Raw genomic sequence first — 22,666 nt, forward strand, 5'->3', positions numbered from 1 at the left:
ACTTTTTGAATATGAAAATAATTTTTAATTGATCAACTCTTTTGATCATGATTATTGGTTTTGTTTTGATGAGAGGTTTGTGTTTGTATAACCCCCACCCCAAATTTATTAGGTGTTTATTCCCAAATCTTGTTTATCGGGTACTAAAAGTCCTTACATGGGTTAGAACAATCTCAAGAGCTTGATATGGTTGCCTCTCTCATTTTTGAAAATCAATGATGGTTTGGTTTTATACTCTTAAAGATGATTTTTGGTTTTTAAAATCCATAGTTCATGATTCTTGTATGTTACTTTTGAACTATGAAAATTTTGCTTCGATTTGTTTTTTTTTTTTTTGAATTCATTATATAAGCACAAATAGATGATTCAAATTTCAAATATGCTTTATAATGTTCTATATGTGGTTTGATCAAATTTTACAAAGAACATTTCTTTTATTGATCAAACATCATTTTTGGTTTTAAATCTTGATTTATGATTTTATTTGAGTGATTTGTTTTCATTTGAAAATTGTTTTCATGATTCTTATGTTTTCTTTCCCATGATTTCATATATCCATTTTATATTATTTTTATGTTTGAGTAATGAGATACATTTTTCATATTGATATATTTATATGTGTCCTCATTGTATTTTTGCATGTGAGTTTTGTTTAGCATATTTATGTTTGCTCACATATTTGTCTTGATCATTATTGCATATATTCCATAAGGCATTTTGATAGGGGGAGTCTTTCCTTTTCTATTATTGTTTTTATACTCAGCCATGCATATTGATAGGGGGAACTTTCGCTCTCTTCATTCTTTTGTTTTCCCCTTTTTAATGTTGTCAAAGGGGGAGAAATATTATGATTATATCTTGTTTTTGTTATATGCATGATAATTCTAATTTACATATTTTCTTTCATGTATATATCATTTTTGTAAATTATTTGTCATCATCAAAAAGGGGAAGATTGTTGGCCTCCTTGTTTTGATGATGTTTAACAAATAATTTATCACTAATGTTGTTTGTCTAGTGTTTGTGTATTTTTATTTATTGTAGACAAACAACGAGTTGGAGGATGGATGGAATTAAGCTTCAACGATGATATCTAATGGAGGTTGGCAGAATAGTGATTGAAACCTATGCAATTCAAGTTGAAGATCCAAGTTCAAGCTTCATCCGTAAGTTTACCAAGAAGAGCTTATTGAAGACCTATAGCTTGGGTAATCTAGTTTAGGAGTTTATATTATGTGTGTTAAGTACTTTAAGCTCAATTATATATACACACACATTTTATTGGTTTTATATATGTATAGTTATATATATACATATATGTTTTGGTTTGATAGTTTTCAAGTTTTAATATGAAAAAATTGAATACAATTAAAAATACACTTCTTGTTTCATACTTATATGCATATTTATGATTTCATCAATATCAATTTTGTTTAGTTCAATGAAATCATATATATTGTTTTTGAAAAGTTTGTAAAATATGTAATTTTGTAAAAATATTGTATTCTTAGTTTTTGGACTTAACAATAATTATATACATCTTTTATTAATTCTACAAAATCATTGTGTAATATTTCAAAACATGGTTAAGCTAAAATGTCAAAACTCATGTGTTTACATTTTTATGTTTTGGACTATTTTATAAAATAATGATATTTTTTATTTGGGAGGTCCTTTTTAAAAACTAGTTTTTGTAACATGTTCATTATCATGACTACAATCATTTTCCAAAGTTTTACAATTTTTGGAATTTGCTTGATATTTTTAAACGGGATTTTAAAATCAGAAAACTGTTTCAAACCTTTCAATTTCTAGTATCAGTTTGCAGTCGACCGCCTTGAGTCCAGAGACCCAGGTTGTGTTTTCTTGGCTCGGAAGTCCAGAGGGTTTTGTGGTTGACCGCCACGGTCGATCGGCTGATGTCCCGAGCCCATAATCTGTTTCTGACCTGCTTGTGGTCGACCGCGCGTTTTTCCACGGTCGCCCGCCGAACTGTCTTTAAGCTTCTAACGGCTAGTTTCCAGCTATTTCTCTATAGGCTTTGTGGTCATTTTCTTGGTGTTTTTGGCTGAGGTTTTGGGTGGCTATATATACCCCATTGCTCTCATCCTTCATAAGCTTCTAAGAGAATGTTTTAAAAGAGTTTAACAATGGTTTAAGCTTGTTTTGTGTATATTTAAAAGAGTGTTTAAGAGTTTGTTTGTGAAGAGAATTTCACAAGAGTTTGAGGAGATCATCAATCTTGTTTGGACTTCAATCTACATCCCTCCACTCTTGTTTTAGAGAAGTTTTCTTAAACTCTTTATCTAGCTTGTTTATGCTTAGTTTGTCATATTTATTTTGCTAGATTAAATTGAGTTTAGACTTGTTTTGATTTATCTATTTGTTCACACACAACCATTAAGCTTATTGTATTTACATTCATAGTATAATTTGGGTTGTGGGATTGTGACATTGAGTGTGAGCCTACATTGAGTTCTCATCTATTACAGAAAACAAATTTGTTACATTGTGAGAATGTAAAGTTTTCTGTTAGCTAGAAAACCGAGTGTGAGGTGTAAACGTTATTCAGGTGAACGTAGAAAACCCGGTTGTGATAGTGGAGATCTCCTCGAGGTGAGGAGCGGAGACGTAGGTCGTGGGGACCGAACTCCGTGAGATTGTAAACGTTGATTGGTGAGCGTTGAAAACTGATATTGTGTGGTGTAAACGTTATTCGGGTGAGCGTAGAAAACCTTATTGTGATAGTGGATTTCTCCTAGAGAGTGGGGAGCGAAGACGTAGGACGGAAGGTCCGAACTCCGTGATCATATTGTGTGTTTACATTGTTTATATTGCTCTATCACAATTGTATCTTTAATTTAGATTATTTCCCCTTGTGTTGTTTATATATCTTTGCATATATTTCACCATATAGGATATATCTCTTTTTTGTTCATATTGCATATTCTTGCTCATAACATATTATATATCTATCTTGCAAAAATAATTTATTAATAAGTTTAATTGGTATAAAATCGGATTAGATTAACACAAGACCCTAATCACCCCCCTTTAGGGTCTAACAATTGTAAATATGAGCAAAACTATAACTACAAGTTAATGTGAATATGAGTCAAACCACAACTAAAAGTTTAATGGACATATTACAAGTAAATTCATATGTAAAATTTCTTTACGAATTGAATGATCACCCATCTTCTAAAGACTTTAAGATACTAAAAAACAAAGATGTTGTACTAGATTAATGTATTTATAACTCACAAATAGTAGATTACGTGACCACGGTCTGAGTTGAAGGAAACAATTATAATTTTTTATTTGGGAGAGAGATTATTGAGTTAACGATCAATCCCACAAAAAACTTTATTTTATTTTTTTATCAATTTAAGTAATCATGATATTTAACCACGTGCATTACACGTGCATCTCAACTAGTAAATATATACCCACAACGTACCAAACAATACAACTATCAAATGCAATTATTCTCTCTACAAAATTTTATCTCTGAGCACTATCTTTTAGCCATATCGTTTGTGAGTCAGCTTGTTACTGTCCATGGAAGAAAGGAGGTTAACGGCAAGGTAATTTACCAAAACGAGCTGAAACTAATACTAAGTACGAGTAGCTAATACACGGACAAGAGGATCCATCGATAATCAATTTACACGAAAAACAAAATAAAAATAAAAAAAAAATTAAACAGAGATGCGTAATTAAAGAGCATTCTAGATAAGACCAGAGCCTACGACACGAGTCATGGCTACGAGACGAAGGCCGCCGACCCCACACATGACTCAGACCTTCGATCGGATCATCATGACTACAAGTAGTAGCAAGACGACAAAGGTCGAGCCAGCACGTGACTCGGAAATCTGAGGGTCGAGCTGAATTGCAATCATCATCTCGTCTTCTCGTTCTCCCTCGACTCTCCATTTTTCCTACGCAACAACGAAAGCGTGACCTTCACTAGCAATTAGCATGGAAAACAAAGAAGAATCCGGTTCATTGTCGACGGCTCCCTTACTGGGTTCATCACCCCAGCAGGCCCAAGGAAGAAGAGATGATGAGCCTGGAAAAGGCCGGTCCACGTGGGCCCAGACTCTGGGCAACATCGTGGTCTCCATAATTGGCACTGGAGTTCTGGGCCTCCCCTACGCATTTCGGGTCGCTGGTTGGGCCGCGGGCTCGCTCGGGGTTGCTCTTGCTGGGGTCTCCACCTGCTATTGCATGCTCCTGCTCGTAATTGGCGCTTCCCCTCATTTACTTGCTTACCACCACCCTGATTCTTTTATCCTACGAGTAGTGATCTTGATATGAGTGCCCTTCCATCTGATTTAATCGTTCTTTTGGGCAATTTGTCGAACAGCTCGTAGACGTTATAGACGAATTCAAGCACTTTTATAAACCCCCAATTGACTCTGCGTTTTAGTCAATGCAGGACTGAGTGGACCCTAACGTGTGCCAGGGTTTTTCAATTTGGTGAATTAACATGATGTCTAATCTTTTTTATGGGAACCAGAATTTCAAGATCTCTTGCTGCGCAAAAGCCTAAACCTTCTAATTTGTATGACAATGTATGGGGTAGAGTCCACTTAGTCCCACATCACCAGTCGTATGAGCGACTTGATGTTGGTTTATAAGGGATTTGGGTTCCCTCCCGCTATAAGCTAGCTTTTAGAGCTAGCTTTTAGGGGTAAGTTCTCTTGGATCCCTTACAAGTGGTATCAAGCTGACCCCACCCCACCTTTTGGTTGAAATTGGGCGGCACGGGTGGTGATGCCGGTATTGTAGTGTTTGCCCAAGACTAGTTTAGTGCAAAGCCAAATGGGTGACACCAAGATTGCATTGTTTGACTCGGACTAGACTAGTGCGTAGCCAACCCACGTGAGCGCCCGTGACCGGAAGCATGGTGGTATGTTAGAGTTCATTTAGTCCCACATCGGTAAGCATGGTGGTATGTTAGAGTTCGTTTAGTCCCGCATCAGTTATATGAGTGACTTGACGTGGGCTTCTAAGAGATTTGGATTTATAAGGGATTTAGGTCCCTTATAGTATGTTGCTAATTGAATATGTTTTATTTTAATTTTAATATTTTGATTTTTTTTTTAATTAAGGAGAAGATGGAGTTGTATGAGATCTGTCAGACTTTAGGGTGAAAGTTCCTCTAATAATGTTGGTTGTGTCATGCATTGCAGTTTGACCTCTTCAACGGAAATCACACACCTTAAATACTCTCTTTGATTTTTAGGGATGATGGTTGACACAAGGATTAAGATAAGCCTAACAAAACTTTGAGTGGAAACAATTGAGAAGGATATGATAATTGTTAACTTAACGGAGGAGATATCCCTAAGCAGAACTGAGTGGAAGAATATGATAAATGTAGCCCACCCGGAAAATTTGATACAAAGTCTTTCTGTTGTTGTTGTTGGTGCCTGTTGTTTATGCAGCAACAAAGTTTATCAGCAGTTTGTGTCCGTAGCTGGTGGTTTGATGTATTGAGAAAGATCAAACGACAGCTAGTTGAGTGGATACTATCAGGGGGCCATGATGCACAACATTGACAGTAACATATACTAGGAGATGCAAAATCTTAAAGACCGAGGATAAAGATAGTGGAAACGCCATAAGATAATATTCTATATAATATATGTGCTATTAAAACTGAATTAACATAATCAGTTAACAAAATCCTGTGAAATAAAAAGAGTTTGAACAACATGTCGAAAATTGCGTTTTACAAGGTGCACAAAAATATTCGTACCCAAGAAAATATCTATATCCGTCATGATGTGGATATGGTTGCTATAATCGATAGGATATGATAATGGTACTGAAATATATGTATCTGTGTTTGAAATATCTGAATATATGTTGATCATATAATTTGCAATAATTTTAATCCTTAGATTAATGGATTTGAGGCTGATTCTAGTAATCAAGAGATCTAGTCTTAGTTTTTTAGATATAATGACCATATTAATGAAATCTCTTGTATCATATGAACTATATTTTTTAATTTGATCTAGTTCTCAAATCCGCATATCCGCTTATATATTTACACGCATATCAGTATCTGCGATTTTTGCAGATATGGTTATGATTTTTTTTTTTACTGAAGGCATGTCCGTATCCATATCCAAGGCTCGTAAGCAGATACATATGGGGTGTATCATATTCGAGCCGTAACCGAACCGTGTGCACCCCTACTGTTTGCACAAACTATAAGTTCCAAAGTTACCATCTTTAAATTTTTTTAGATGTCTTAACTATCAATTCATTTTGTAGCAAGTTGCTGATTTCTTCCTTCTGTTTGTAGGAAAAACAAATGTTTTCCAGTTCGTGAAAAACTAGTTGAATTCCTCCATACAATATGCTGGCCACTGCATTCTGGTCTAGTTGTGTTAGTAATAGAAATATAAGATGTACATCTTAGAACAAGTTTCATACTTTTTTTTTTTTGAGTTTTTGTAAGGATACTAACCATACTCTTGGTCAAAATTCCATGTTTTCTTTTCTTTCTTCTTGATTTGTATTTTCCTCTAAATTTTGCTAACCTGATAACAAAGAATGAGCTTGTCATGAGGAGCGAGTTCTCTATGGATTAACCAGACAGGTACATCAAAAGAATATATGTCTCCCTCGTCTTAATTGAAGAAATTGAATTCATATGCTCCTAAAACTTCTAAGAATTTTATCTTGCGAACTGAAGTCATTGATAATGCATTTCTCGATATAGCATTGAGGATGGCAAAGAATTGGATTTCTAATCTCCATTAGCTGAGGAGACCATCAATTCAAATTTAAAACTTTGGAAAACTGCAAAGGTTGTAGAATTAATGATTTATTTTCTTGTGATGAATAGGTACAATGTAGGGATAAGTTAGAAGATGAAGACAAAGAAGGGTCCATTTGCATCACAACTTATGGAGATCTGGGCGCAAAAGCCTTTGGAAAAGCAGGCCGCTATCTTACTGAAATCCTCATCCTCGTCTCACAAGCTGGTGGTGCCATAGCTTATCTAATATTTATCGGCCAAAATCTCTCTTCTACCTTCTCTTCAACTGGAACAAACCACTTTTCAATCTCTCCCTCAATTTTCATTTTCTTAGTTCTCCTTCCTCTTGAAATTGTCCTCTCTTTTATCCGTTCCTTATCTTCTCTCGCTCCATTCAGCGCCTTTGCCGATGCCTGCAACATCCTTGCCATGGCTATTGTCATCAAAGAGGATTTTCAACTATTTAAGAGTTTTACAGAGACAAGGAGAGCCTTTAACGGCGCTTTGGGTTTGCCTTTTGCTGCTGGAGTGGCAGTTTTTTGCTTTGAGGGCTTTAGCATGACCCTGGCATTGGAGGCATCAATGGCTGAGAAGGGGAAGTTTCGCCGAGTGCTTTCATGGGCATTTCTTGGGATAACTTCTGCTTATGTTTTGTTTGGAATTTTTGGTTATTTGGCGTATGGTGATGAGACCAAGGATATTATAACGCTCAACCTCCCCAACAATTGGTCCGCTATCGTAGTTAAGGTAAAGTGAAGTAGAAGAGAAAAAAAAAAGTATTCATAATTAATAAGATTTTGATGTGTTAGAGATCCACTGGTAAACAATTAACTTAAAATTACTTTATGTATGTTTCTAAAATAAATCGCTAATGGATTTTTTTTGTTCTTTTCTTTTTTACTTTCCTTTTGCATTGTATTGTATTGGATTGTTTTGAAACACTATTAATGTATGTTAGTAGTACTAGAGTGTACCATTATATTCTGATTACATTCCCTTGCTCATTTGCTCCTTTGTGAGAATCATAAACCTATATGTCAAATAACACTGGACACTTTGCTCAGACTGTTTCTATATAGATTAAAATGAGCAGTATTCTCATCGTAAGATTAGTGATAAAAAGGCTGTGCCATTCCGATTATTTAAGCATGCATGAGGCAATATTGATGTGTGTCGAAAGCATAGCACAAGGTAAAATCGTGTTTGAGGCTTTCGGTGTGGAGAAAAGATGGCTTCATGAAAGGCTGGGCATTTGAACTCAAACTATTAGTTATGAATATCTTCATTCCAGCAGGCTCCCGATGGTGGCCCTATTCTCGAAAGCATCAAAGATGTCAAACATTTTTCTTTCGCTTCATAGCCATGAACGTCATTTAGTGTCATATCTAACTAGATCTTGGATGATGTTGAGAGCTTGATTGGCTGCTGTTTCTATAATCTCATTTTGCTAATACCTGACAGGTTGGATTATGTATTGGTCTTGCATTCACATTTCCAATTATGATGCATCCTATTCATGATATCACAGAAGGGAAGCTGAAGTCAAGCGGGTGGTTTCAAAGGCTATGCCACAAGGCAAGAGGAGCCGAGGAATTCGGCTTGCATGGGGTCCGCATCTTAATGGTGGTCATTATGGCAATACTGGCTTCTTTGATACCGGGATTTGGAGATTTCATCTCTCTTGTAGGGAGCACTGTTTGTGCTTTGCTCTCTTTCGTGATGCCGGCAACATTTCATCTCACTCTCATGGGCTCTCATCTCAAGTACTGGCAGAGACTGTTGGATTTTTGCATACTTGTTGTTGGAGTGGTTTTTGCCGGTCATGGCACGTACGACGCAATCTCAAAGCATTCCAGGCGGTGATGACTTGATTTGGTTTTGTTTTAAATAGATGCAGGTTGAGAGTTTCTTTGGCTTGAGTAAAGCAAAAGTATGGATGTTTGAGTCATAACCCAAATAAAGTTTTGTTGTACCATGACTGTACAAAGCGGTAAGACAATGTAAGTTCTTAATGGAGATCGCTGTAGCAATATCGTTGCAAAGTGCATTCCTGACTTCTTCTAAGCATTTTTCATAACACTTACGAGTTCACTCGAGTTTTTTTGCAGGTATACATCAAAACTGAGGCAGGCGACATTTGAAATTAATCTAACGATTCTCACTTTGTGCCATTTTTCTTGGTGAAACAGAAACCCTTGAGACTACCCGAACGGGTAAAATATAGAAAATGGAGGTATTGGTGACCAAACTATCATGGTTTCGACGAGAATGTTGCAAACTTTTCCTTGCAAATAAATATACACAGAGATTCAAAAGCCTGTCTATCAATTTTACTTCAGGGGAAAATTCCATACAGGAAGATCACAATTATGAACCAACGGCACAGCCAAAAATAGCGCGATAAGTACTATAGAAAGCAAACGCAAACCCCACAAAGAGTAAGAAGTAATCAATCATCTTCTGCCAGAATTTGAGGGAAGAACTCATAAGCTTTAGATGAAATGACGCAGGAAGAACAAAAGAAAGCAGAGAACAGACGGTGCCTCCTGTAAGTGACATCAGTTGAGCGAAGCCTGAGGCCGAGGTAGCCAAAATGGCTAAGGCCACGACCACGAGAATGCGAGAAATCTGAGAGAGCAACCAACCTTTGGCCTGTGAATTTCCACAGATCTTTTGAGACCATGGGCTTGAAATGAGCTTCCTCTCTGTGATCTCGTGGATGGGATGAACAGACATCGGGAAGACGAATGCGATAGAAACACAGAGGCACAACTGCTTAGTGAAAAGGAGGGCAAAATATTAGCAAATAATGTTGCAGAGATGAGTTCATGAACGTTCAAGTCAAATATTATGCGAGGGGATACTGCTTTTGCCAAATCGAATTGGAAGGCTGGTTTAAATTGTTCTATTTCAGCTTCATACACATTGTTAGCAGCTTTATATCAACGTCACAATCAATAGCGTCGCTATCATTTATATGGATTTTGTTAGTAATAAGGATATCATCAATAAGATATCATTTAGGATTGTCATTCAGGAACATATGAGGTTTCACAGAATAACTAGTACCTGAACACGGCCTAAAAAAAAGAAAAAAGAAAATTCCTGAATGTTGGCAAAACAGCGACTCCTTATCGTTCACACAATGTAATTGTATCGCTCTTTAAAGTTACTGATTTTCTTAAGAATTGTGTACACACGGTGCTGCAATTGAGTTGATGTGAATTAGAACACTAGATAGTTGGTTTTAGTTGAGACACAACTAAAAGAGGCCAGTAAAAAATGGAGCAAGAAGATCGAGAAATTGACAACGAAGGAAAATTTTACAAAGAATCATCTGGCAGAGTAAACATATAAAAACATTATGAGAAAAAATAATAAAATAATTACAAAGATGATTCCTACGTTATTGATAAATTTTCTCCCCCGTTGGTGCGCTCTAGCTCCATAGTGGGTTGTTAGAATTAATATAAAACTATAATCATTGATCATCACCATAACTTTGGAGTTTTTGTGTAATGGTTTGATGAACTAAATTTAAGATGGTATCAGAGCAACCCAGGTTCAAATCCCACCGGCCACGAATTAAATGCGAAGATGGTATCAGAGCAACCCAGGTTCAAATCCCACCGGCCACGAATTAAATGCGGATTTTCTAAAAATTGACACCGCTACAAATCCCACCGGCCACGAATTAAATGCGGATTTTCTAAAAATTGACACCGCTACGTGAGTCCAGGTTTCAATCCATAAAAAATGACGCTCGACCTGTGGGGACATGTTAGAATTAATATAAAACTATAATTATTGATCCTCACCATAACTTCAGAGCTTTGGTCTAATGGTTAGAGGAACTAAATTTAAGAAGGGCTATGTGTGATAAGGTTAGATAACAATTGTTGTTACCGTGCTCATGTATAAACGGGATTTCTAGTACATAACGAACAGAATTGACACAAACAAGATGGACATGCACATAGACATGTGATAACTTAATAAACACACTTAGCAAAAGTGTGAATCTTTTTACCTTAACACTCAATGCAGACCAATTATTAGGAAGATTCAGGGTAATTATCTCTTCTGTCTCTTCACCATAAGCCATATAACCAGAAACCCCAAAGCATATACTCAGAAGCACAACCACAACAAATGCCTGCAACAGAACCGTTGGAAACTTCCTCCTCTTAGACATCGAAGCCTCAAGTGGTAGAGTCATTCCAGAGCCATCCAAACTATAAACTGCAACTCCCAAAACAAAAGGTATAGCCCCCAATCCTTTAAAAGCTATCCTAGAATCAAATCCTTTGTCCACAAGCCTTTCCGCGTCTTCCTTCATCACGATAAACATGGCAAATACATTGCAAAGAGTAGCAAAGGCGCTAAAAGGAGAAAGAAGGGAGATGGAGCGGATGAAGGAGAGAGCGATTTGTAAAGGGAGGATGAAGAAAAATATGAAGGACGAAGGGGGGTAATAATGTGTAGTAGTGAAGGAGTTGAGTGCTGAGGAGAGATTTTGGCCCACAAAGAGAAAGTATGCGACAGAGCTTCCGATGTAGGATACAAGGATAAGAAATTCAGTGATAAAGCGACCAGTTAATCCAAAGGCCTTAGCTCCTACATCTCCGTAGGTTTGCGATTGTGGCATGTCATCTTGTGCATCCTCTTCTATCTTTTTTCTACATTGTACCTGTACAAGAAACCAAAATGTAATAAGTTTAGTTTCTGTAATGAACTGTATCTAGACTCTTATGCAAGTTTTCTTGGTTTCATTTTTTTACTGTTCTTGCGGATAGAGCCCCTGTACTATTCCCAAATTGAACTTACTACCCCTACGGTTCTTTTGTTGTAGAAAGACTCCCAGAGTGATTTTTTTTTTACCACTTCTCAAGAGTCTACAACAATTGATTTTCACGGAGGGGGTCTATCTACAACAATAGAACTACAAGGATAGTAAGTTCAATTTGGCAATAGAAAGGGGGCGTCTATCCGCTGTTAACCCCTTTTTTATGTCTATATGCATGATATTACCTGTTGAACAATGAGTTTGTCAATCCACTCTTTTTTCTTCTTCTTTTATTATTATTATTATTATTATTATTATTATTTGCAAAAAAATAATTGCCTATCAAGTTTTCATGCACATAGGCATAGAGGAAAACAGTACACGGATGAAGGTTCAACATAGCGAAGAAAGGAAGAGGTAAGTTCATAATTTTTCTTATATATACAAAATGATATGCATCCTCGTATTTCTTATGAGACCCTTTTGACTTTTCAGAAGAATGCACTCTGAAAATTACAGTTTTAATGAAGTTCAATATGTATAACACAATAAGTCATAGCAAAAACATCTAAGATATTTAATAATTCCTTAGAGTTAAACATTGCTTTTCATTTAGAAAGGGTTTACTATAGAGTATAAGAAGGGAAAGATAAGAAGTTGGCACTGTACCAGTCAAATTCTAAGACATGGAATGAGAGAAAACCTGTATCTCTCTTTCACCGAATAATGCCCATACTAATGTGTGCTTTAGGATAAGTAATGTTATATATAGCCTTAAACTATTCCCAAATCAATATCAATACTAAGTTTATAGCCTCCCGTTTCACAATGTTTTACTTAGTGTGTAAGCATTTGGAGGGCTACTCCTTTATCGAGGTTAAACTTCATAATAGACAAACAAGATGTTTTTTTAGAACATAAAATCGTAGTCCCAAACGTCATCATAACTCAGAAGTTCTGATAAAACAGAACGACAATTTTAAGTTTCATGTATAAATCCTATTACGGTTCATAACAAGTTTACCTCAAAACAAAATAGTTTCCCACAAGTTCCTCTCCATCAAGACACTAGAATTATGATTCTGCTGCTAAACTACTTTGGATGATACATCATAAGAAGGACATACTATTGATTAAATGGATACATAGAAACTACTTGAGACAGAACAATATTTGGCAAGTGCAAAACAGAGAAAGTGACTCTTGTATGTGGAAACAAATTCTAAAAGTTAGGGACTTGTTAGCAGTGAAGCTTCGCAATATTGATAATCTTCTTTCTGTCATCAATAGTTGCTGTACTGGTGATAAATTCAGCATTTCTGCAATGTACAAGAGGTTAAATCAGCAGGTTCCTTCAACAGCAATATCAGGAACTATCTGGGGTGGTTGGCACTACCCTAAACACTCCTTCATCTTGTGGTTGGCTTCCATCTCAAGGTTGTTAACTCAAGGCAGATTGTGCAGAATGAGGATCGTTAATTCAAATCAGTGATACCAACCAAAGAGAAACCTACAATCACTTATTTTTTGATTGTCAATACTCAGCGGCAGTTTGGAACAAAGTAATGGACTGGGTTGGCTTCAATTGGAAATCGTGCAGCTGGTATCATCTTTCATCCTTGTTTAGTATGAGCTTGAGAGGGACTGGTTTCAAAGCAAAGCTTAAAAGGATGGCATTATCAGCGTCGGTTTATATGCTATGTCAGGAAAGGAATCTTAGGCTTTTTCAGAGACGTGCACGAGACCCTGATACTCTCTTCCGTGCACTGAAGTTCATCATACACTCTAAACTTCTGAATGAGAAAATCTCAATTCATGTAAAGGAATACATTGAGAGATTGCCTTGAGTAATCGGAGCCATGACATGCTCTGTTTGAAAATTAAGAGATGTAATTCAATTTCATATTTGGTAATGAATAAAAATATTTTTTCATTGACAAAAAAAAGAAGATTTCTCACTAATTCAATTCTCCATTAGCAGAACACGAATTGGATTGTACATTAATATTGAAATTTGTTGACTCATTTGGACCAATCACAATGAACATATTTTGAACTCAAAGAGGCAAATATAGGAAGATATCAAGAGGCCTTCATTTTTAGCGGAGTTGTCGCTCAATCATCTGCTACTGCATAGATGCAGACGGCACAATGAAAATTTCTTGTATTTTTTTGTCTCTTCTCATTTTTGTAAATAAATTATTCTTTACTTTCAGACATCAACCTTTCTCAAAACAGAAAAAATAAAAATTCACTAATGTGAAATGGTTGATATGATGATATCAAGTTAACAAATAACAACCAACATGCAAAATTTGTTTTACGAGAGAGAAAGAGGGGGACTCACAAGGAGAAGCATGGAGTAATACATGGCAATGGCAGCAACGACGAGGGCGAGAGAACCAGATAACCAACCTGCAACCCTAAAAGCATAAGGAAGGCCCAAAGCGCCCGTGCCGAGCACGGACACAAGAACGTTGCCTAGGGTTTGTGCTGGCGTTGCTTTTCTATTTGGTCTTGATTCTTCAAGCAATGGGCTACCTCTCCCTTCTCTTTCTCTATAATCCATCTCTATCTATCTGGGAGAACCTTTTTTTTTATTTTTCAGAAAAGCTCATGAATGCTTTTTAGGTATCAGGTGATCAGGGTATTTACGGGTTCCAGCCAAACAAATCAATTGAACGTGCCACATGCATGTATGAGGCTAGGGCTGCAGAGGATCGGATATGGATTGGATATGAATATTTATTATATCCGTATACACCCTTATCCTACGGATATACGCATACAAAGACATATATCTTGGTAAGAAAACTCATATTCATATCCATCAAAATTAAGTACTGATTAAAATTAAAATAAGAAAATATGTAATGATACAAAATAGACATATAGAAATTGTCAGCAAGCCCAAGCCGCCCATGTTTTTCATCTCCTGCAGCTTTTGTTGAAAATTTGAGAAGAAAACAAAAGAGCGGGCCCCACAGCTACAGTAAAATATTAATATTTTATTATGCATAGTGTTTTTCTAAAAACTATAAATAGGGCTACAAATCCTTAAGTAAATCTCATCTCAGAAACAACTTCTTATATAGAAGAGTTAGAGAGAAAAAAAATAGAGAGAGTTTCTCCTTGTAAAGAGAAAGAGTTTGTAACTCCAGAGTTTTCTCCTCATAGTGAATTCTTCTATCCTTGCCCGTGGACATAGGTAATCAAGTGCCGAACCACGTAAATCTGTGTGTCCAACTTTTTATCTCTACTTTCGTTTTAATATTGCTGCGATCCTGCTCTATTGGGCCTCGGATTTGTCCCAACAAGTGGTATCAGAGCCAACTTAGAGTACTTGTATATATCTACTTATCGTATGCTCTGTGGCTGCCACCAAAAGGTGGATCCTCCACATCAGAAAATAAGTTAGGTTATCATTTACCCTTTGAAGGTGACGGGTACTATTCACGAATACGGTACTGTTCATAAATACGAAACTATTCACAAGTACGATATTATTCACGCATATGATTACTGTTCATTAATACAGTTACTATTTACGTAAAATAGTAAGAAGTTACTATTCGTGGTAGAAGCAATGGCGGTGAAGTTCAAGATCGAGAAATTCGACGGGAGTAATTTCTCTTTGTGGAAGTTGAAGATAAAGGCTATCTTGAGAAAAAATAATTATTTGACGGCCATCGGTACAAGGCCAGACGACATCACGGATGATAAAAAGTGGAACGAGATGGACGAAAATGCTATTGCAAATCACCATCTGGCATTAGCAGACGGGGTGTTGTCAAGCATAGAGGAGAAGAAGATAGCAAAGGAGATCTGGGATACTCTAACAAAGCTATATGAGGCGAAATACATGCACAACAAAATTTTCTTAAAAAGGAGACTTTACACTCTGAGGATGGCGGAATCTACATTGATGACCGACCACATCAATACTCCAAACACATTGTTCTCCCAACTCACAACGTTGGGGTATACAGTTGGTGCGAATGAACGTGCAGAACTTCTACTTCAGAGTCTACCTGACTCATATGATCAACTCATCATCAACCTGACAAACAACGTCCTTACGGACTATTTAGTCTTCGATGATGTTGCAGCCGCTGTTCTGGAGGAAGAAAATCGGCGCAAGAACAAGGAAGACAGGCAGGCAAGTTCTCAACAAGCGGAGGCTTTAACGGTGATGAGAGGAAGGTCAACGGAACATGGCTCCAGTGAGAGTCATACGCATGGTAGATCCAAATCAAAAAGTAAGAAGAATGTCAAATGATACAACTGTGGCAAAAGAGGGCACGTCAAATCGGAGTGTTGGCACAATAAGAAGAGTGGAGAGAAAAAGTCTTCAGAGCCATCAACATCTCAAGGATGCGTTGTCAGCACATCAGACGATGGTGAAATTCTATTCAGTGGAGCAACCACTGTTGATGAAGGCAGAAAGATGTTTGCTGATGTCTGGCTTCTAGATTCAGCAGCCTCCTGGCACATGACCTTTTGGAGAGAATGGTTTCACAAATATGAACCTATCTCAGGAGGATCTGTATTCATGAGGAATGATCATGCATTGGAGATTTCTGGTATTGGCACTATCAAAGTCAAAATGTTTGATGGTACAATACGCACTATTCAAGATGTGCGACATGTGAAGGGCTTGAAAAAGAATCTATTGTCTTTGGGACAATTAGATGAGCTCGGGTGCAAGACTCATATCAAAAATGGGATCATGAAGATTGTTAGAGGGGCGCTTGTGGTGATAAAAGGAGAAAAGATAGCTGCAAATCTGTACATGCTCAAGGGAGAAACCATGCAGGAAGATGATTCATGTGTGGCATTAACCAGCCGTGGAGAAGAACAAACCATGATGTGGCATCGCAAACTAGGCCACATGTCAGAACGAGGCTTGAAGATTCTCTCCGATCAGAAACTACTTCCTGGACTTAATTCGGTAGCTCTTCCATTCTGCGAGCATTGTGTTACTAGTAAGCAGCATCGGCTAATTCTGCGAGCATTGTGTTACTAGTAAGCAGCATCGGCTAAAGTTCAACACATCGAGTTCTAGAAGCAAGTCTATTCTGGAACTGGTTCATTCTGATGTATGGCAAGCACCAGTTACATCCTTAGGATGAGCAAGTACTTTGTATCCTTTATTGATGATTACTCCAGAAGATGTTGGGTGTATCCTATCAAGAAGAAGGCGGATGTGTTCTTAGTCTTTAAAGTCTACAAAGCACGGGTCGAGCTTGAATCTGAGAAGAAGATCAAGTGCTTAAGGTCAGATAATGGAGGAGAATACACAGATGGTGAATTTCTAACATTCTGCAAGCAAGAAGGCATCAAAAGATAATTCAGTACGGCTTATACTCCACAACAAAATAGAGTGGCGGAGTGGATGAACAGAACTCTGTTAGAAAGAACAAGAGCTATGTTGGCAACTGCAAATCTGGAAAAAGTCTTTTGGGCGGAAGCAGTAAAAACCGCCTGTTATGTGGTGAATCGATCTCCATCAACTGCAATACAATTGAAGACGCCAATGGAGATGTGGACTGACAAGCCAGCTGATAATTCTAACCTCCATATATTTGAAAGTCCAGTGTACGTAATGTACAATGCCCAAGAAATTACAAAGCTGGATTCAAAATCCAGAAAATGCATATTCTTGGGGTATGCTGATGGAGTAAAGGGGTATCACCTGTGGGATCCTACTGCCCGTAAGGTTATCATCGGCAGAGATGTTATCTTTGTAGAGAACCAACTACAAAGTGAAGAGAAAGAAAGCAGTTCGAGGAAGGACTCAGAGACTGTAGCTGTTCAGGTAGAAGATAATCCGAATTCTTCTGAAGCAACACCGGAGCATTATGTATAAGAACCGGTCGAATCCGAGGCGCCAGAAATTCGAATGTCAACTCGTGAGAGAAGACCACCGACTTGGCACTCGGAGTATATTACGGAGAGTAATGTTGCATACTGTCTTCTAACAGAAGATGGAGAGCCATCAACTTTTCATGAAGCTATAAATGGCACAGATGCATCTTTGTGGATGGCAGCAATGCAGGAAGAAATTGAAGCTCTCCATAAGAACAAGACTTGGGAACTTGTGTCACTGCCACAAGGAAGAAAGACCATTGGAAACAAATAGGTCTACAAGATCAAGCGAAATGACGATGATCAAGTGGAGCGATATCGTGCTAGATTGGTGGTAAAAGGATAAGCTCAGAAAAAAGGTATTGATTTTAATAAAATATTTCCTCCTGTAGTTCGACTTATAACAGTCCGAATAGTCCTGGCTATGAGCGCTATATTTGACTTACATCTAGAGCAGCTAGATGTGAAAATAGCATTTCTTCATGGAGATCTTGAAGAAGAAATTTACATGCTCCAACCAGAAGGTTTTGAAGAAAAAAAAAGAGAACTTGGTTTGCAGATTGAACAAATCTCTGTACGGTCTAAAGCAGGCGCCGAGGTGTTGGTACAAGAGATTTGATTCATTCATCATGAGCCTTGGATACAACAGACTTAATGCAGACTCTTGTGCATATTTCAAGAGGTTTGGTGAAAATAACTTTGTTATCTTATTGTTGTATGTTGACGACATGTTGGTTGCAGGCCCCAACAAAGATCGTATAAAAGAATTAAAGGCTCAGTTGGCTAGGGAATTTAAAATGAATGATTTAGGATCTGTAAACAAGATTCTAGGGATGCAAATTTACCGAGACAGAGTTAATAGGAAGATTTGGCTTTCTCAGAAGAACTATTTGAAGAAAATCTTACAACGCTTTAACATGCAAGATTGTAAGTCAATTTCTACCCCACTTCCTGTTAATTTCAAGTTATCCTCTAGTATGAGTCCTAGCAGTGAAGAAGAAAGGATGGAGATGTCTCGAGTACCATATGCATCAGCAGTGGGAAGTTTAATGTTCGCGATGATTTGTACAAGACCAGACATTGCACAAGTAGTGGGAGTGGTTAGTCGATACATGGCGAATCCTGGTAAAGAGCATTGGAATGCTGTAAAGAGGATTCTAAGATACATTCAAGGAACCTCAAATGTTGCATTATGTTATGGGGAATCTGATTTTATTATCAGTGGATATGTTGAATCTGATTATGCAGGTGATCGTGATAATAGCAAATCCACCACAGACTATGTGTTTGCACTTGCTGGCGGAGCTGTAAGCTGGGTTTCAAAATTACAGTCAGTTGTGGCGACTTCAACAACAGAAGCAGAATATGTAGCAGCTACACAAGCCAGTAAAGAAGCGATGTGGTTGAAGATGGTGCTGGAGGAACTCGGCTATGAACAAAAGAAGATTTCTCTATTTTGTGACAGTCAGAGTGCTTTGCATTTGGCAAGAAATCCAGCCTTTCATTCAAAGACCAAACACATTCGAGTTCAGTACCACTTCGTTCGTGAGAAAGTGGAAGAAGAAACAGTGGATATGTAGAAAATTCACACCAAAGACAACCTAGCAGACTTTTTGACAAAAGTAGTCAACACTGATAAATTTATTTGGTGTCGATCCTCTTGTGGTCTATCAGAGACGTAAGCAACATGAAGATGGCAAGATAGAAAGAATGGTGTGAAGATATGATTGATACTCAATCAAATCTTCAAGTGAGAGATTGTCAGCAAGCCCAAGCCGCCCACGTTTTTCATCTCCTGCAGCTTTTGTTGAAAATTTGAGAAGAAAACAAAAGAGCGGGCCCCACAGCTATAGTAAAATATTAATATTTTATTATGCATAGTATTTTTCTAAAAACTATAAATAGGGCTCCAAATCCTTAAGGAAATCTCATCCCAGAATAACTTCTTATATAGAAGAGTTAGAGAGAGAAAAAATAGAGAGAGTTTCTCCTTGTAAAGAGAAAGAGTTTGTAACTCCAGAGTTTTCTCCTCATAGTGAATTCTTCTATCCTTGCCCGTGGACGTAGGCAATCAAGTGCTGAACCACGTAAATCTGTGTGTCCAACTTTTTATCTCTACTTTCGTTTTACTATTGCTGCGATCCTTCTCTATTGGGCCCCGGATTTGTCCCAACAGAAATCAGATAAAAGTTGTAATTAGGTCATATAGGACACAAAAGAGACTATTAATATGGCTTGCATATCTGAAAAGGATAATCAAAATTGATCTAAAATATATTAATCTACTGGTCAAAGCAATATGATCGACATATACTTGGATTTCAGATATGAATTCGCATATTTCACTATAGACTAGTTTTTGTGCACGTGCAATGCACGTGGTTAAATATCAAAATTATTAATATTTATTTATTTTCTTGCTATAAAATAAGCCAGATTCATTTTGAGTTAAAATCTATAACATGGTTTGTTATCTTTTCCATAAATTTTATTTAAACATTTTTAAATATTTTATGAAATAGATGATTAATTTTGAAAATCTCTTCGGGCCAGGAATAAAAAACTAACAAGTTTGTAAGGGAAGATAGGGTAACATAGTATATTCTTAAGAATTATTAATCTTTATTTAGTTTGTTTATAATGATAGGATCTCATTATTAACTAACTACAATGCTTGGTGAATTTTTTTTGTTGGACGTTCAAGGCAGGTAAATGACCCATGTAGGTCCTCATCGCAATGAATGTTATACAACTTAAGTATAAAGAAAAATAAGGATTGATCAATGGTGTGGTTGGTGAGGGGAAACTCCAGCAGCTTAATTTGGTATGTGGATATATAATAGATGGAGATGGAGAATGGTGGTTTTGAAAATAGTGGGTGCGTGTGGGTAATTAATATGGTTTTTGTTTGTGTGGTTTTCTTCATTCATTTTCAAGATATCTGTGGTCATGTGGATATATATATATATATATATATATATAGCATTGCTACTCTCTTTTGGTTTCGTGGAAAAGTTTGGGTGTTAAAAAATTAAATTATCTAATCCGGTTAAAGTAGGATTATATAAGTTAATCTCATACATGAAATTTATTTTAAGTAACACCCATGTGTAAATATTACAATTGGTATTAAGATTTAAGATATGTGTGAGATTCTCTTTGACTTTTGTCAAGCCCCGCTTCCCAATATACTCGGGAATTAGAACGTGAACAAGCCTGTGACGTATTAGATTAAGGAGAATAAATAAAAATAAACATTTTTCCTCAATCTAATACGCTAAGCATCTAGAAATAAATACAATGTGAAGTCACAGGTCCCCGATCACAGTTAGCAATAATATAATAGACAAACTCAAACAAAATAATACATATCACAAATGAAATGAAATAACATCCAAGACACAAAGTTTGGGTCAAACATGCTCTTATTACAAAACTAAACAAATGAATACTGGAGAATATAAAATACAATGATCAAGCGAAAAAGGAAATGCTACAAAAGAAACTAGAATCATCTACTAAGAAGAGGTAGTTGAACTTCGGCCTATTCTTCAACTCTATCTGCAAGGCACTTCTGCTGAGAATTTCCTGGCTCTGGCTTGTCTCCAAGCTGGACCTGTTTTTCCTCTAAGTCTGACGTACACCAGAGAAAATAGGTGTACATCAGCGTGCATAGCACACTGCAAGATCCTACAAGGGAAAAATAAGAACGATCGAATGACCAATGCAAAAACAGTAATAATAAATAGAAGTATGCAGCTAGATACTAAAAACTAGATGAAATCCACCAATAGTATATAATAATCAAAGAATCTAAGAAAATCAACCAAGTAATAAGATCATGCAGCTAGCCATCAGAATAATCATCCAAGTAATAATGTCATACAACTAGATGGAATTAATACTTAAAAATCTATAATAAAAGATGTAGTATGTCGAGCGAAATAATCCAAACAAGAAAACCCTCATGTATATATCATATGTCTTAAATTGTAGATAATTAAATATTAACCCCGATCTATATATGAAAAAAATATAATTGGCCTACATCTTACAAGAAATCATACTTAGCCAAGAAACAAGGTCATGTAACTAGCCATCCTATAACAAGTCACTAGTTCACATCTCACATAGAGTCAACACTCATATCATCAGATAAGTAACTGTTCACAAATCCCCTACGTGTATCCAAACCCGCGAAACGGTTCGGTGAGAGGACTACACGCAATCTGATTTCGGCTTGGTTCGAACTCAAGCAAAACTCAGGTGACGAAACGATTTCACTGACCAAGTGTGAAACGGTTCACTTGGCCCAACAAACTAACCCCAGTGCGAAATGGTTCACTGGTGCAAGTCTGAAAGATACATCAACAGCCTTATCCGATCACATGAACATGGACTTCCCCATCCCAACTCTTCTCATTTTTCTAAGTCAAACATAAATCACGCTATCTCTGGTTCACCACCTAAATTAAGTCAACACACCCGCACATGTTACTAGGTCTGTTCATGACGCACGAGGCTACTAATTCATGAACTACTAAGGTTCTCAAACACAACAAGGAGATAATAATAACACTAATTTCACGCAACCACATCATGACATGTCGAATACAGTAAAATATTCACAAAACATGAAATGTAATCATGAACAGCAACTATGTAATTCAGAATATAATTCCTTTTCCAAAATAATTTTTTTAAAATTATTTCTCATTATTAATCTAAAATAATTTTTTTTCTCAAAATAAATTCTTTTTAAATATTATAAATTCTCTAAAATGATTCTGTTATCAAATTAAATTCTTTCACTTCATTATCATTATTCCGAAAATACTATTTATCACACAATTATGATTTAAATCAATATTATTCACCAAATAATCCACGTAGATAAATACATCACAAATAAATTATGCAAATAATTCATAATAAATATAAATATTCAAACTACGAAACAGGGAGAGTGGGGTCTTGCCTCGGATTTTGTCGAATGAATCAACGTCGATAGCACGGGTCGGATCCGGTGCGGTGGGCACGGTGTCGGAAAGAGCTCCGGTGAGGGGCTGTCTGGCGATGAGGCACGAGTCTGCGGCTCAACCAGCGGTGTGGTCGGCGTCGGGGGAGAGACGGCGGCATGGTGTCGGGGTGTCAAATCTGACGGCCTGGTGGCGATGGGGGGGAAACGGAGGACATCAGCGAGACTGTGGAGGTGGAACGACATGACT

General features: G+C 36.9%; 2 protein-coding genes across 2 annotated transcripts; one reads left to right on the forward strand and one right to left on the reverse strand.

Moving 5' to 3' along the window:
• On the forward strand, positions 3,621–9,762 carry LOC109843765 (amino acid transporter ANT1). The gene is made up of 4 exons (XM_020412721.1): positions 3,621–4,245; positions 6,872–7,531; positions 8,246–8,892; positions 8,974–9,762. Exons 1-3 carry the CDS (start codon positions 3,985–3,987, stop codon positions 8,645–8,647), a joined length of 1,323 nt encoding a protein of 440 aa, XP_020268310.1. The 5' UTR covers positions 3,621–3,984; the 3' UTR covers positions 8,648–8,892; positions 8,974–9,762.
• LOC109843766 (amino acid transporter ANT1-like) lies at positions 9,132–14,160 on the reverse strand. The gene is made up of 3 exons (XM_020412722.1): positions 13,918–14,160; positions 10,815–11,474; positions 9,132–9,556 (listed from the first exon to the last, which is right to left on the reverse strand). The coding sequence occupies exons 1-3, from the start codon at positions 14,137–14,139 to the stop codon at positions 9,152–9,154; spliced, it is 1,287 nt and encodes a 428-aa protein (XP_020268311.1). The 5' UTR covers positions 14,140–14,160; the 3' UTR covers positions 9,132–9,151.

Source organism: Asparagus officinalis, chromosome 5 (genome assembly GCF_001876935.1).
Source record: "Asparagus officinalis chromosome 5, Aspof.V1, whole genome shotgun sequence".
Lineage (NCBI taxonomy): Eukaryota > Viridiplantae > Streptophyta > Magnoliopsida > Asparagales > Asparagaceae > Asparagus > Asparagus officinalis.